The sequence below is a fragment of the Coptis chinensis genome, chromosome 8 (genome assembly GCF_015680905.1).
Source record: "Coptis chinensis isolate HL-2020 chromosome 8, ASM1568090v1, whole genome shotgun sequence".
NCBI classification, from domain to species: Eukaryota; Viridiplantae; Streptophyta; class Magnoliopsida; order Ranunculales; family Ranunculaceae; genus Coptis; species Coptis chinensis.
In genome coordinates, this window is record NC_141463.1 from 76,589,578 (window position 1) to 76,605,469 (window position 15,892).

Here is a 15,892-nt window from a genome sequence, read left to right on the forward strand (position 1 = left end):
ATGCCTACACGAAGGAGCAGGGATCCAAGCCTGCCTGAGCCTTCCCTGGCTTGAGTTATCGATGATCATATGAATTAATAGTATTTTAACGAAAATTTTACTATGAAAAAGCATTCACCAACATTCCTAAAAATGATGTATATAATATGTGCTGATTAACCAAATTTGTTTTTATGATGTTCTTTGTTTCAGGGGGAAGAGCTTTTTATCAAGACCAGTATCAGTGGTGGTATTAATGGTATCCATGACAGCATCTTTCTTCATGCTCCTGGCCAGCGGCGACCACTACTATATATACTTCAGCACAGCCATTCTGGGTGTCTGTTCAGGAGTCATAGCTACCATAATAGGGTCGATCACTTCCGATCTTTTTGGCCCCAAAAATGCAGCCATGAACAACACAATTCTACATGCAAATATTCCGATAGGGATTCTAATATATGGGTCGTTGGCTGCGCTTGATTACGACAGTGTAGGTGATGGAAGTCAATGCAGTGGTTTTAAATGTTTCCGTAAAACATTCATGGTATGGGGGTCCATATGTTCTGTAGGAACAATCCTAAGCTTCATCCTGTATCTCAGAACGAGAAAGCTTTATAGGCAAAGACTATAATCAATTGGCTGTTATATAGTTTCATTTTTTTGATAGAATGTAGATTAAAATATACATGAATTCAAGTCCACTTTCTAAACCATTACTGGTTCATTTAGAATGGCATTATATAGATAGTAGTAAATGGAATTCTTTTTATTAACTAATCAGACGATAAACGCATATAGATCCAGTTCAATAATAAAATTAATATCCTATCCAAGGCAATTAAGATGCTGAAAGCATCAAGCATATGACCATATGGAAGCATAGAAGGTTCATTCCAACCAGCAGAAATGAATAACATAAATCGCATGAAAACCAATGTAATGTCAAATAACTAATCAGACTGTGAAATCTGAAGAATTAATGTTTGCAAAGTCGAAAGTAAGGTGATGATCATGTTGCAGTTCAGATGGAAAAAAATTCCAACTCACTCAGCTTTTGCTGTTCTTCTTTGGATATTGTTCTGTTGCTGTTGCTGTGCATTGTATACCTGCAGCGACAGAGACTCCTTTTCTTTGCTCAAGAAGCTGATACAAGCTGTGTTCAATCCAGTAATTGTGTTAGTTGCAATACAGATCAATTAGATCACATGGCATAGAAAGTTATCTATATTGAGTACAGAGTGATTTTAAGTGGATATTCCATTCAAATGGCATCAGTTTCCTCAATTCAAATAACAGCATTCCACAAAAATTTTTAAGTCGAATGAATGAAATCTTCTTCCAAATTTTTTGTCTGAATCTAGTCACCTTTTCTTTTATGTTTGTCTCCATCAAGCCATCGAGGTGTAGGATTTCTTTCTTGTTCTCATATATAGCAGGGTTTATTTTTTTGAAAAAGTTATGGGGTTAGAGGCAGACCCCTACCTGTTGATTAAACTTCAAAGAGTTACATACCTCCCTAAAAGTATGATCATTAGAGGAAGAATCTTCACTACAATAATACCAGGCTCTAAACCTAACAATCATGAGAAGCTCATGAACATAACCCACTTGGGTATACACACAAAGAGTTTACAACATAAAAACATTTAATGTCTGCCACCAAACAAAAGTTTATCCCTTAAGACTGGATGATCATTCCTTAGATGTTTCTGTGCATACTCGAAATTGTAGAAAAAAGTCCCACATTCACCGCAAACGTATGTTAATCCAAGAGTATCATCTGAAATCTCCTTGATGTATCCATCAAGATTTTTACCTTTATATTTTGTCTTGGAAGCCTGCTTAATCATAGCTAAGGTAGGACTAATTTCTCCAGCTAAGCGCCCCCTAACCACACTTGGAGAGGGTTCTTTGCTACTTCTTTTTGACCTAACCGTGGTCCATTCCTCATCAGCTTAAGTTTCTCTTTGAACTCTCGACCTTGTACCATGTGGAGAGATAGGTTGTACTTTATATCTCGTTTGCTGTTTCATCATGGGAGCAGAAGCCTGCTCACCAATCATGACGTTCTGGGAATCATTTGCAACTATAGCAACATCCACTAGTACTGGAACAGTACCAACATTCAAATCAACATTACTAATTTCAGCATTCATGTGTGCAAAAGCAACATCTTGATGAGTATCTTTAGTTGGTGCGACATCTCTATGTGTACCAACTACAACCTTAGTAGCTAAAGCTCTAGCAGCATCAACATTTGTGTTAGCAGTCACATCAACTTGAGTTGGAATAACGACCATAAGAGAACTAACATCAACCTCAGCAACTTGAGAAGTAGGAGAAGCCACATTAGTGATTTCATGCTGAACAATTTGACCATAGAGCTCTTGTTATAAAGGGTTTTCAATCCTCATTTGTTCATTTTCATGCTGCTCAATTTGTACATCAGCAGATTGTTGGCTTTCTACTACGACAATTGAAGTCACCTCACAATCCCCAAGGATGGGAGCACCTCCATCATCTCTTAAGGAGCTTGTTTGACGTCCTTGTGTACTTTTCTTGGGTGTCCATCTTTGTGGTTGTTTCTTTGTTGGTTTTACCCTCACATGTTTCGGGTTTTGGGTGGCTTGTACTTCCTTGCTTTTGTGGCATTTTGCATCAGTATGCCCAAAAATGTTACAAATCTTGCAAAGTGATGGAATCCAGTCATACTCCAAGCTTATATCTGCCTCTTTTCCATCGCCCAAGTTGACTCTAATGGAAGAAGGGAACTTGAAATCTGTATTAACAACCGCACAAATTGGTACATAGCTAAGTCGTGTCCTGTTTGCCGTGGCATTGTCCATACAAATGGGTTCCCCAATAATACTTGAGACAAAATCAATCCCATTACCAGTCCACAACTGCTTTGGTAAGTCAAGTTTCACCCATATGGGGAGAGATTTCATCTTGTTCCGAGAAATGGTTTACTTATAAGGAGAGTAGAGGAACTTTTGCTGTATCTAGAAATGGTTTACTTATAACACAAGTTTCATGTTGTATACTTGATGCCTATTATCATCTACTCTCCTTATGTTTATGCATGATTTGTTTTTTCTCCTGAAAAATGCTAGGGATTAATTAGCAGGCAGACCTCAAACTGTATTGATAGTAGAAACCATTACAACCTCCTTTCTACGTACTTCCTCTTCCTAAAACAAACTCTAAGTACACATCGCTGAATCTAATGTCATGCTTTTTTCAATCAATCAACTGAGATCAGGATATTTTAAAAATCAGAAAAAATGTTTTTTTACCTTCTGTGTACGCCATATCTCTTTCACGAAAATAGATTTCTCTCCTCAAGAAATGGTTCTCCATTTGCAACATTTCCATCTGGTGTTCTTCCGCAGAAATGTCTTCTTTGAGAGAAGCTATGCTAGCCTGTATATGGCATCCAAAAAGTAACTAAGTAAAAATGAAAGCAAAAAACAAAGTTGAAGACGCACAAGTATGCTATAAACTCTTCCAAAATACAATTGATCAACATAAAGAATTGAAATTTGTGTTTTACCTCTTCTTGGTTTACTCTGCGTTCCATCTCTTGTATGTGAGCGACCTTCTTAAGCGAGCATTTTTTTGCGGCCCTTCGGTTGCTAAACAAGCTTCAAACCAAAATCACATACAACAATTATTCAACAAACATGTACATACATTATTACTACTAATAATGTTATTCTATTTTTATCCACAAATCAAAAGAGTTATATATATACATACCGTTTAAGCTTAGCGTCCACTTTTCGATCGTTTCTGCTGTTAGTGGCAGCAGTATTTGATGTTAAGGAAGCAGCAACTGATGCCTTTGATTCTAAATAGTTGACTAATCCTTGGGGGGTAAGCTTTGTATTTGGGACCTTGGGAGGTAGGTCCAACTTTGCAAGTCTCTGGCTATACATATCTCCCTCCATTCTCACTAGCTACCACAGACACCTGCATCCGGAGAACAACTTGATCAACAACAAAACAGTTCAAAGAAAAATGGAATAAAAAAAATGATCTAAAAAGTAAAAACACTATGTTAGTCACGAGTTCTACTCACCAAACAACACCAAATGATAAATTTGCTCTGCCTACATGAGCATTTATACAGGGGAAAAGAAAAAGGAAGGAAACAAAATAATTAAATGTAAAACACACACTTTCCACAACTAGCTGGTTTTTATGTTCCATATTAATTGATTTCCCTCATATTTGGAAAGGACATGATTTAGTCCACCAGAAGAAATTATGAAACGCCTAGGCTGTGCTTCTCCTGATCCGGTCCCTTATCCGCGGCAACCTAATATATAATAAAATCAGTTTAACCAGTATCTTGAGGATGTGAGATTAATGGATATGATGCTAAATCTACATTATTGCTGCAATCTCGAGATACATTTCACAAAATGTGTGAAGTGAGGTTAGAGTAACTCTGAAAAAAAATGGACAAAACAGAGTTTTTTCACAAATTAGTCCTGGATATATTGTAACCCTGAAGGATCTACAAGACTACAAGTCTGTGACAGATTCATGTCAGGTCTTTTAGGAATAACCATGCCCATGATGCTTTGAGCCATGGGCCATAAAAACTAATCAAGGGCTAAGGAATCAACTATAGTTCAGGTCAAAATAGCTAATTAATATATGTTGATCTTTAATCTAATGTCCTCTTGTAATTCAAATTTATTTATTTATTCGACTAAATAAAGTTCCCTTTCCCGAAGAAAATAATATAACCAGCCATCTATCAGGCGAATCTAGGCACGCACCTAGCTTGAGCTATCAGAATCAAAACATATTTGTAGGGAGCTGACCCACTTGGAATTTTAGGTGGGAGTCTCTGGCCTGATGCTACTTACCTTAGATTTGATTAGTAATAGCGTGGGATTTTGGAGACCTTCTTGTTAGTTCACCATGGACAATGTTTCCCTATATTGTCGAGAACCTTGACTAAAGCCTATTATTTATCTTCAGGGATGACATTTGGAAGAATGTGGTGTTTTTCTTGCTCAATACTACATTGCAGTGTTGAGACAAATTAGGAAAACTGAGAAGAAAAAAGATGTGATCAGTAGGATGAGTGTGGCGAAGCATAGGAAAATTTGTTTGTACTGAGGTTAAGGACAGTTGTTGCTATGAACGCTTAATGGCTCGCTTTACATTCATTTACAATAAAATTTTGGTTGGAGTCCGCCTAATCGGCCAGCTTGCTGTTTGCAAAACAGAAGCTCCTGAACAGGGTTTTGGATTTGTTTTAAAAACAAGTTGAGCTTGCGTGGCTCTACTAGTAACCAAGCAACTCAAGCTGCAGTGATGGCTTCACTCTCTTTCTAGATCACCTTAGAGGCTTAGACAGCTCGAAATTCCTTATAAAAGGGGTAGCTCCCTAACATTCCTAATGGAGAATGAAACGACAATATAACTCTTACCTGCTCCGAACTCCAATAGTCATGTAGGTGAAGAGTGTTTCAGTAAGCATGATCCCTGTGATGCTTGACTCAACCAATTCTTTCGTACTGGCAATACAAATCCTATCTGGTGTGGCATGCAGATTGCTCGATCAGTCCCTATATTCTTCCGACCAAAAGGCCGAGATGAGATCAATCAGTAGTTTTACTGTGTTGCAGTAAATATCTATGACTATGATTCACTAGCCAGTAGGTAATAAATTATGTGAATAGAGAAGTGTATAGCAGAATAAAATTAACTTGAATAAAATAGGTGCACGATGGCCCAGTTTGAACTGCAGAAAAGGGAGAAGGAAAACAAACATAGTGACTAACAAAGATGACAACAAAAACAACGAACAACAGCATAAAGATCGAACAGGTTCAAGTTTTGCCATTTTGCTTCATGCAAAATGATTTTAGAGTATGAAGTTTGGAGGATCTACGTTTGCAAAGTTGAAAAAAGGATCATCTTCTTCTGGGTCAGTTATGAAAAACAGCTCCAACTCCTTCAGGGTTTCCTCATGCTCCTTTTCCTCCAGTCTTTTCTTTTCTTTGTTGGATTCGATACCTGCTGCAACAAACAATGCAAATGTGTAATTAGTAAGATTATTACATTGTATATATAACTTAAAAACTGATGAGATATCATATCAGGATAAGTCGATTAGGTTTTAGTTCGTTTTACATGACAGAAACTCGTCTTGATTACACCAATTATTGTCCAAGAACAGAACCACGTTTTCAGCGTAAACTAGTCTAGTAACAAACCAACAATCTGTGTATCACTATATACCTAAAGCATCTACGAGAACAACTCAAAATGAAGTACAATACAAGATAAAAGGGAAGCTAAGAATGGAATTATGTCATAATATCTTGACTACAAAAGTTGATTGATTATACAAGAAGCAGAATTTAAAAAGAAAAAAAAAGTGAAATTAAGCTGCCTATTCATCAAAGTGCACGCTAGTACAATATGAATAGAAATTCTCATTTGAGGAGATACCATTGAAATCCATATGAAAAAAAATAAAGAAAACGGCTAAGGTGGTAAGTTAATCAACTTTAGGAGAAAAAAAAATGCAATGTTAAAGAAAGGATAGTCATATATCACCTTCTGCTAATTCAGGTATGAATAGCTGATCCAACTCCTCGAAGTGCCTTTGCTCTCCTTCAATATTCTTTTCTTGTTCCTCTTCTGCCAAGAGTTTCTCCTCTCTGCTTTTGTTTTCGACACTTGCTGTGATGAAAAAACAGAATTCATTATTTGCTTCCTACCAAACAATTAGAGAATAGAAATTTTGGAGGATCTGATCTATATACATTAGCAATGTTGAATAGAGGATCTAGGATCATCACCTTCTGGTTCAAGTAGGAACAAATGCTCCAGCTCCAAGTTTAGCTCCTGCTCTTTTTCTTGAATCTGTCGTTGATACAATAATGCCAAGAGTCTCTCCTTTTCTTGTATTAAGGATAGGATATTTACTGTGATGATACCAGTATTACTTCGTTATATGCAAAGGTACAAGTAAGTTTGCATTGATATTTGATATAAAGACTAAAAGTAAATTCAATATTAGTTCATGTCTATGATGAGGAAAATTATGCGATCAATAATGTATGAAATTCGATCTGATAACTGCATACATTAGGAAAGATCAAAATAATGTCTATAACGATTGAAATCCAAATACAAGAGGACGTTCTAGAGGTATAAGTGGTGCACTGGTGCCCCCCTTTCTCAAAGAGGAACTTCAAGTAACATTCAATTGATCTCACCTGGTGTACTGGGATGTACACATGTGGAAACAGTTACTGCACGGTGCAAGGTGGTGTTCTTAGTGACCAAAGAGATGGAAGTAATATGGTTGCACCAATCCATAGTCACCAGCAAAGGGATACTCCTCTTAATAAACAACTGCCCGAATAGCAAAGGAAAAAACATGTATGAAGGGTTAGTTGTTGGAAATGAGGATGTAGATTATGTTCTCTCCCAGAATGAACTTGAGTTGTTTGGGGATACTTTTATAGAGGCCCTAACACTTGCATTGCCTAAGAGCACATCAAGGTATGCATCGTCATTAGTGGATCAAAACCAATAATGGACTACTGTGAAGCCAAAAAGAAGCAAGAAGATCCAAGAGCATTCTTCAGGAGAAATAGAGTCTACCCTTGCAATGATGAAGAAGGTGAAGTCGTTAACCAAGAACAAAAAAATGAGATATCTTGAGGACTACACCAAAGAACTTTGGGATGAAACTCTTGGACACACTTATGTGTGTTGTGCTTGCAAAAGTTTCTTTTGTAATTATGAGAAAGCTCGTACTCATCTTAGGAAGGATCATCCTAAGATAGTGAAGGAAATCATGAGTACGTAGAAAGTAGGATTCTTAATTATCACTACTTTATTAGGTTAGATTGTGAATGACTAGTGTACGTGTCACCTCATGTATGTAAGGCTGAAGAACCTTTTTACTAGGTTAGATTGTGAATGTCTAGTGTACGTGTCACCTCATGTATGTAAGGCTGAAGAGCCTTTTGATCTTGTGTCTTGTGTGCGTCCTTTTAACGATCAAACTCTTAAGGAGGCTTGTAAGGTTTAACTTTTCGCAGTAAATACAGGTGGGGTCTGCCTTAACCCCATAACCATTTCTTTAAAAAAAAAAAAAAAATCCAAATACATTGTATCCGATAGTTGAATATGATATGGGCAAGTAAAAAACTACCAAGGCCATATTTGAAAAACTCAGAGAATCGCCATAATACAAAGATAAACGGATAGCAATCGGGAACTTATTTGAGAATGGACTATGAGAAGTTGCAAAACAATTCGAACTAGAAGTTATATGAAAATAGAGCGCGCAGAGTGAAATAACAAATAAGAACATTTTTCTTCTTTTTCTAAGTAAGTTGTCTTATATTAGAAATAGTTAAAGAGTACAAAGTGTATAGAGGAAGGGTAGTAGCATATAGGGTTAGTTGGGCAAATTTTAAAAAATATGACTACTCCTCTTCCTGTTCTAGCCATTTACTAGTGGCAAATACAAACAGATCGACTTTGGTTGACAGTACAACCAGAAAGATATACTTAATGGCACAGGTATTTGAGAAATGCACTATAAGACCGGCCAGGATTCCCTTGATACATGAGAAATTTATGGTACCACATATGAGAAAGATGTTTGATGCTGATCAATTTTTTAGAAGCCAAGTCTCCGTCAAACATGGTAGGTATCAACTACAACATAGTGGTGCTAGTTAGAACCTAATTATATTGTCAACCCAGAATATAAGCTGATAAAAAATAGGGTTAACTAGTATTACCACCCCCCCTAGTTGAGCCAATTAGGATTTCCCCCCACTAGATGAGAAATTAGGGTCTCCCCCCTAAATACAAAAAAAAAAAAAAAGTCAAAATGAGTTGACCGAATTTTTTTTGTGTGTATTTAGGGGGAGACCCTAATTTCCCATCTAGTGGGGGGAAATCCTAATTGGCTCATCTAGTGGGGGGTAATACTAGTTCACCCTAAAAAATATTATGATAGATGTGTTCTTGAACCAATTCAATCTAATACATTTGTACTTATGAAGTTATTATTCCATTATGTACAAGTACATCCCTAGCTTATTATTGTTTAATTTCCATGCCATCGGGATCAACGAGTCAATAATAATTAAGCTTGCTGAAAATGTTTGAAGTTATACCTTCTCCTATGATACGATGTTGTTCTACAAGCGACATTTTTGAAATAATGGAATCCTTCTCGTTCTTAAGTATCACAAGTTTTTCCGTTTCCTTGCCAAGATAATGTTTCAGCACAAATACTTTTAGCTGCAGATAGAATTATAAGTTTGAAACATAGTTAAAGAAAGAAAAAAAGAATATTAATATATGTTATATATAAGAGTTTGTTTTCTTAATATTATAGCGTACACCATTGACATATGATTGCTTTTTACCTCTGAATCTTCGACATATTTTTCCAGTGCTCTTTGATAGTCCACCTTCCGGTGCCATGACCTTTTTGCAGAGTCTCGGTTGAGAAAGATACTAAGCAAAAATAAACAAAAGAAAAAGATAATAAATGTATGAACTGCAATACTAGAGCATATTTGTGTATACTTATTCGTAATTAATAAGTCAAAATTAAAGATCAAGAAAAATTATTCTACCGTCTAAGCTTCTGAGGAGGAAGATTTGGATCTACTTTTCTGTCCCAGTGGCTTTTAGGGTTAAGAGCTGGTACTATAAAAGGAACTTGGGATGACGATGATGAGGCGCCATAAGATTCTTTCTTTGGTCTGGCTGATGAAGTCAATTTACCACTGTTATTTTTAGCAAGCTCATCAGGGTTAGAGCTCTTTGGGATACATGAAAACAAATCTTCAGCATTATTGGATGCAGTGTTGTTGTCAAACTCCAAGTTAGAGCTCTTGGGGAATGATGGAAACAACTCTCCAACATCATTGGATGCACTGTTGTTGGCAAACTGAAACCGAGAGCTTTCTGGGAATAAAGGTAGCACCTCTCTAGCATAATTGGATCCATTGTTATTGCCAGCAAGCTTAAGGTTAGAGTTATATATATTTGGGAATGATGGAAACAGCCCTCTAGCATTATTGGATCCAGTGCTGGCGGTGCTGCTGTTGCCAAACTCAAAATTAGAACTCCCTGGGAATGTTGGAAACAATCTAGTATTATTGGATGCACGCATATTATGTGCATAGTAAGGAATCTTGGGTGGTAATAACCCTAACTTTGAACGTCTTTGTTTTTGATCTTTGGTCATTATCACCACACCTGCATACATACATACAGAACAACATTATAACAAAAAAAAATGTTCAAAAAATTGACAGCAATATAATTAACAACAAAACATCTAAAGAAAGGGTATTTGCAATCACTCTATCAATGTTAGTCACTATCTCAGTACTCACAAGTTCTACTATGATGAGAGGCCAAAGTACCAAATGAAAGCAAGAGATTGAGAGGTGTGAGAGAGAAACTGGCCTGGCTGTCCCTCTGAGAACTATATAGAAAAAATAAGGTATCAAAATTAATGTCATACTATTTTTCCCACTGCCACTAGTGTTGAGCGGGAACTTTGAAAATGAAGGTTATGATTTAGTAAACACGAGGTTATATTAGTATGTTTTAAACACCTGATTATGCTGAAATTACCTAATATAATAAGATTTTAAATGTGTGAATTCAACATGCTTACGCCCATGTATTGCTGAGCTGTTTTCCGGTATCCTAACATTTATGATTAAGGGATTTTGTAATAATGTTTAGAATCTTGATAATACAGGTACATTCTGTAATAGGCATCTAATATTAAGTTATTAACATGAAATGCCTAAAATATCATCACATTTCTGTGTTGAAGTATCTATAATGGAGGGTAATCTCGTAAAAATGTCTATTATCATTATGTTGTCATAATCATCTTATTTAAATTGAAACGGAGCTTTTTGTGGTAAGAAATATGTGGCTAATTATGGTCGATTGAGTATTTAAATTAGGTAAGAAACTGGCTGGTAAATAAGTTTGTTGGTTCCTGGAAACCACCTTAAATGTATAAAAGGAATAAATCAATTTTTCGAGAGAGTGAGAGAGAAAATACAGTAACAATTTAATAGTTACTGAATTTTAGGAACAAATCCTACAACAATTCCATGATCTACCTAAAATAAGACTTCTCGACGCTGGCAATGTTTGTGGATAAAACTACCGAAAAATGTATGGAGACAAAGGCCAAGGGAAAATGAATTATTTTGAATTTGAAACATTGTTGAATTGCTCAAGTAGGAAACCATTGCATGATTTCTCTTTTTAATTAGGTAATTAATGACAGCAATTATAAGTATTAAAGGAGTTTTGGAAGCATTATTTGGTTACTTAGAGTAGGCATTAACGGTCAAATATTCAGAAAAGGAGCCATTTCGGGTAAATTGCAGAAGCCTATGTACACAGTGCTCACTCCAAAGCTACACACGCTCATGACAAAACTATTACATACTCATGACTTCATGAGTCATGACATGCATCTCAAAACCAACAATAACACATTGTTAGTGCCATACTTCCATTATACAACTCACTACCACAGAAAACAAAAACCATCAACCAAAAAACGAAACCGAAGTTAGACATGCCAACCCTTTAGCCCCAACATTAGGGTTGTCAATGGACTGGGCCAGGCTCGAAGCCCAATTGAATCCGGTCTGATAACAGATCGAGGACATCGAATCATAGACCCTGGCCTCAATGGTCCAATTAGAATTTAGCCTGATGCCATATAGGTGGTGTCTTTTTTGTTTGGTAACCTATAGGTGGTGTCTGGGTCTCACGAGTTACAGCAGGGAAGGAATCAATATGGGTAGACATAACTTGATAACGAAGGCACACCACTGGAGTATACCCATTTCGCAAGGTGGTTCTGTGAAGCAGGCAAGTAGCATACGCCCAAGTGGGGAAATAGTCGATCAACGGGATCACCATAAACCAAATTGCAAATTACCAGGATACTGTGGCTTGCAAAATTGTGGCATGAGTATCGGTAGAAGGAAGAATGCTTGGAGATACATTTGGACAGTATAAACATAGGATTGGCGTAAAAGACAAAATATACGAAGACACAACCAATGGCGTTATAACAAGGATGCCTCACCCAAGGGGCGAATGGAACATCAGCACAACCTACAAATTCAAAATGAGCAGGAGTAGATGCCAGAAACTCAAATGGATCATCAAAGTTATACTTTCCTCGGTTGTCTGTTCAATAATTGTTACTCACTCCAGAGAAGATACTGCATGCTTTGCAATCCGGTATATAAACCTAAGAGAATAGAAAGGTACAAATGCAGAGGAACAGGCAAACTTCCCTCCTATATACTCTACTATTATTTTGACCCAGCACAACCAGGATGAAACAAAAGTCCTATCACGAGCAGAAGGGATACTTGAGAACTCCAAATATCTGTGTTTCAACTGAAGCTACTATAAAAAGGTGGGGAAAGTAGTCCTACAGTGTGGCTACAGCAGGTATATTCTTACTATCCATGTTAGATTGTACATAAAGCAACAATTTCAAAGGTAATGAAAATATGAAATCAGACAACCCCACCTTTTTTTTTTTTTTTTTTACAGATTATACAATTGTAAGCTTCAGTATCCTATTTGAAGAAGTTTCAATCTTTACAAATCAACATATTCCAATTCCAGCCATCCATGTTTCATTTCCTTCTGTTGATGTGTAACCTTGCTGTCTTCTTGGTGGGATCATCATTTCAAGATTCTCTGTTGGGAATCGAAACCATACTCACGTCTGTATGTGATACGGTGCAACTGATCGTATCCCGCTAGAACTCCTGCCCCTGCCATACCAACAAGCATGTTTGCAGTCACTCCTCGGAATAGCGCAACAAAACCCTCCTGGCGAATGATCTGGCGAAAGGCATGCAATGCGCTATCATACTTGATTGGCTGTCCAGAAGTCAACATCATTCTTCTTCGCAAAGTGTCAAATGGGTAAGCACAGACACCAGAAAATGTTGTGATGCTCCAACCCAAAAGAAAACTGGCAAAGAAGTTCCCCTGCAATAAGAAAAGCAGCTAGTGTTGATACTACCACACTAGTAACGATCTCGTGATACAACGAATGCCACAAATTCAGATGGTAGAGATCCAGCAATAAATTTTGGACTGAGAGTTACAATAAGGTGGAGCCAACAGAATTGGCTCTTCTACCTGCATAGGAACATGTCCTGAAGATATAAAGTTTGCTCACAGACAACCATTTCTTTTAGAACACTTCGATAATTGGACTATCATCTTATTTAGCAGTACCGCAGATGAACTATAGTAAATTAATTACCTGCAATGACCCCACCAGAACGATTGGCTTCAATGTGTCATAAAGCCCGAAGTACATGCCGCGGTACATAGTGATTCCTATTATTGAAACCCCAAATCCTCGATATAGACCAGCAACCCCATCAGTAGACAGAGTCTTCCTGTATACATCTATTAAACCTTTAAATTGTCGTTGACCATTGATTGGGCATTCCTTTGCATCAGTACCCAGTCTGGTGCGAGCATAATCCAAGTGATATAGAAACAATGAAGTAGTTGCTCCCGCAGCACTACCAGAGGCTACATTTCCAGCTAAGCATTTCACATAACCATCCTTTTCTCTTGAGTGTCCAAAGATGCCCTGGAAATAGCCTTTGAATGCAAAGTTGAAAGCCTGCAGACAAAAAATTATAGTTGTTGTAAATTTATACTGCCAAAAATTCTTGTGCTCATACCATAATAGTAATGATGTTATTTTCTACCGAATTTTGTTTAGATCCTTTGGAATTCAAAGGCAAGATTCTATTTGGAACATAGCATTGATGATGAAACTACCATGGAAGGCCCTACACTCCTACCTATTATATATACCAAAAGTGCAAACGAAGAACAAGTGAAGTTCAATTCTCAACGATCCATTCATTTGACATATCTTCTGGATCTGTTAACACTCATTCAATTATTTCCAAATGAGGTAGACTTGTTGCTCGGAGACAGATTCAGTTGGCTTAAGTTCTGGTCCTGGAGATCATGGAACAAACCCATCAAATGACACGTTCATGTGTGAAATGAAAGTAAGACATAGGCTGTGGATGACAAACACCTAGAGTTCATGCATTAGCTTGCCCCAGTGATTTTTTCCACAGTAATATATATTAGATATAGTCTGGGTAGGGAGCTGGAAATAAACTGCAGTTAAAAGGATGTTCCAACATGGGAGCACTGTCGACTCAAGACACAGACTCAGCTTCTTAATGTGTTTTTTCTTAAAAAAGACAAAATAAGCGTTCTGATTGATTCCTGATATACATTTGCATCAAATGCTGAAAAAATACCAACCAAAGCCATATGAAGAAGGATCATTATGAAACGGTTGAAATCTGAAAGTTCCAAGTTGTTAATATCATTCCATTTTGGTTTATATTCCCAGCCTAAACCTACATTTTCAACATACAATTCAAACTTATCCAGCATTTCTGTTCATGTTTAGGTCAATAAGAAGCTTCCACAGGAGATTATCAAAAAGCAATATGTGCATTTTATGGCACTTAAGGATCCTCATCTTGTTGTTTTCTATTGGCCTAACAGGTTTGACAAAAGAGCTAATAGCTTTGTGGTGCCAACGCTTTCTCTTTGGCAGTAACCACGTTAATGATTTCTTTCGTTGTTATGAGAGAGAGGAGGGGGGGATTGGCTTGAGAAAAACAAGTGCACTTAGAAAACTTCAAATATCCTTTTCAATCCATGGTCATCTATACTTCTCTACTATTGTGGTCTAAAATTTGGAATAACCATAGTTATATTTACTTGGATCATTTCGTATTTATATGGGAGTCTAATATATTCTGAAGAAGAGGTGTTCTTGTGGGGTTTCCTTCAACAAACACCCTTCCGAATGATATTATTTATCTCTACTGATTAGTAACAATGTGCACTTATAACAAAGTTTAAATATTCGTAAAATGAAAACATAAATACAGTACCACTTATAAAAAAAAACACAGGACAAATAATTCAAGGGATATGAACAGTAAAAAAATATACCTGGGTAGGGAAGTAACGAATGACATTAACTTGGTTTCCTCTCCAGAAAGACAAGAAACCTTCTTCTCTCAATACCCTTTTAAAACAATCACCAATACTCAAATATGGTTTCTTTAGTTGTCCTCTTTTTAACATTTCACCTTGGTTCTGTAACAACAACTTCACTCTTTCAATGGGTGCTGCTGCACTTTTTGATACTATTGCTGCCATCCCACCCATCATGAAATCTTTTGAGAAATCATTTGGTTTCTTCTCCATTTCTCTCTCTCGAAGAGAGTGAGTGAGAGAGAGAGATAATGAAGAACTTCTTCCAATTGTGTAAAAATCCAATCTTTGGAAAATAAAAAACTAAAATATGAAGAGAGAGATGCACACGTGCGTGACAACGTGGATATATAATTGATTGGGCTATTTAGCTTTTGGGTCATTTTTTAATTGGTGTTTATTTGCCCATCTATATTTTTATATATTGACACATTTACCTTTACAACCAAACTCTAATTTACACTTAAAAGTGTGGAGGCCAAATCCTAATTTTAAGGTAAGACTCAAGCATTTAATAAAAAAACCTAAATTTGTTCTAATTCTAATTGTATGCTCTAATTATGATGCATTTTTCATGTAATTAGTAGTTGACCCTAAATATAATAGCCAACTCTAAATTGATATCAAATTAGCCGCTGAATACTAATTGGGGTGTACAATTTTATGTTATTGGTACTATTAAACAATAATTTTAGAGTGTTAATATTCTCTCATTGTTACGTCTATAAACTCATTCTTAAAAAATTATATTATCTATTGTAGTGGTGGG

General features: G+C 36.6%; 2 protein-coding genes across 3 annotated transcripts; both read right to left on the reverse strand.

The window, feature by feature from the left end:
• Positions 1–742: 742 nt before the first annotated feature.
• LOC147483130 (uncharacterized) lies at positions 743–7,738 on the reverse strand. 2 transcript variants are annotated; one of them, XR_015205705.1, is made up of 9 exons: positions 7,233–7,738; positions 6,813–6,938; positions 6,568–6,693; positions 5,897–6,021; positions 5,433–5,577; positions 3,742–3,954; positions 3,536–3,626; positions 3,279–3,405; positions 743–1,135 (listed from the first exon to the last, which is right to left on the reverse strand). XR_015205705.1 is itself a non-coding variant. In XM_086580060.1 (8 exons), the coding sequence occupies exons 5-8, from the start codon at positions 3,930–3,932 to the stop codon at positions 1,026–1,028; spliced, it is 519 nt and encodes a 172-aa protein (XP_086436186.1). In that variant the 5' UTR covers positions 3,933–3,954; positions 5,433–6,021; positions 6,568–6,693; positions 6,813–6,938; positions 7,233–7,738; the 3' UTR covers positions 743–1,025. The 2 variants fall into 2 exon arrangements, 1 of the variants encoding a protein (XP_086436186.1); XM_086580060.1 differs by having other exon boundaries at positions 5,433–6,021.
• A 4,534-nt stretch (positions 7,739–12,272) lies between these two features.
• ER-ANT1 (endoplasmic reticulum-adenine nucleotide transporter 1) lies at positions 12,273–15,417 on the reverse strand. Its single transcript, XM_086580618.1, has 3 exons — positions 15,079–15,417; positions 13,337–13,708; positions 12,273–13,056 (listed from the first exon to the last, which is right to left on the reverse strand). Exons 1-3 carry the CDS (start codon positions 15,334–15,336, stop codon positions 12,745–12,747), a joined length of 942 nt encoding a protein of 313 aa, XP_086436744.1. The 5' UTR covers positions 15,337–15,417; the 3' UTR covers positions 12,273–12,744.
• Between the last annotated feature and the right edge of the window lie 475 nt (positions 15,418–15,892).

Excerpts from the sequence above, each read along its gene's own strand:
- LOC147483130 (XM_086580060.1), bottom strand. The coding sequence starts at position 3,932 with ATGGAGGGAGATATGTATAGCCAGAGACTTGCAAAGTTGGACCTACCT. Across the intron at positions 3,627-3,741 it reads GTGGACGCTAAGCTTAAACG|CTTGTTTAGCAACCGAAGGG; the intron begins GTATGTATATAT and ends TTTGGTTTGAAG. Across the intron at positions 1,136-3,278 it reads AGATATGGCGTACACAGAAG|CTTGTATCAGCTTCTTGAGC; the intron begins GTAAAAAAACAT and ends GATTGAACACAG.
- ER-ANT1 (XM_086580618.1), bottom strand. The coding sequence starts at position 15,336 with ATGGAGAAGAAACCAAATGATTTCTCAAAAGATTTCATGATGGGTGGG. Across the intron at positions 13,709-15,078 it reads TTCGTTACTTCCCTACCCAG|GCTTTCAACTTTGCATTCAA; the intron begins GTATATTTTTTT and ends TTTTGTCTGCAG. Across the intron at positions 13,057-13,336 it reads TTCTGGTGGGGTCATTGCAG|GGGAACTTCTTTGCCAGTTT; the intron begins GTAATTAATTTA and ends TTCTTATTGCAG.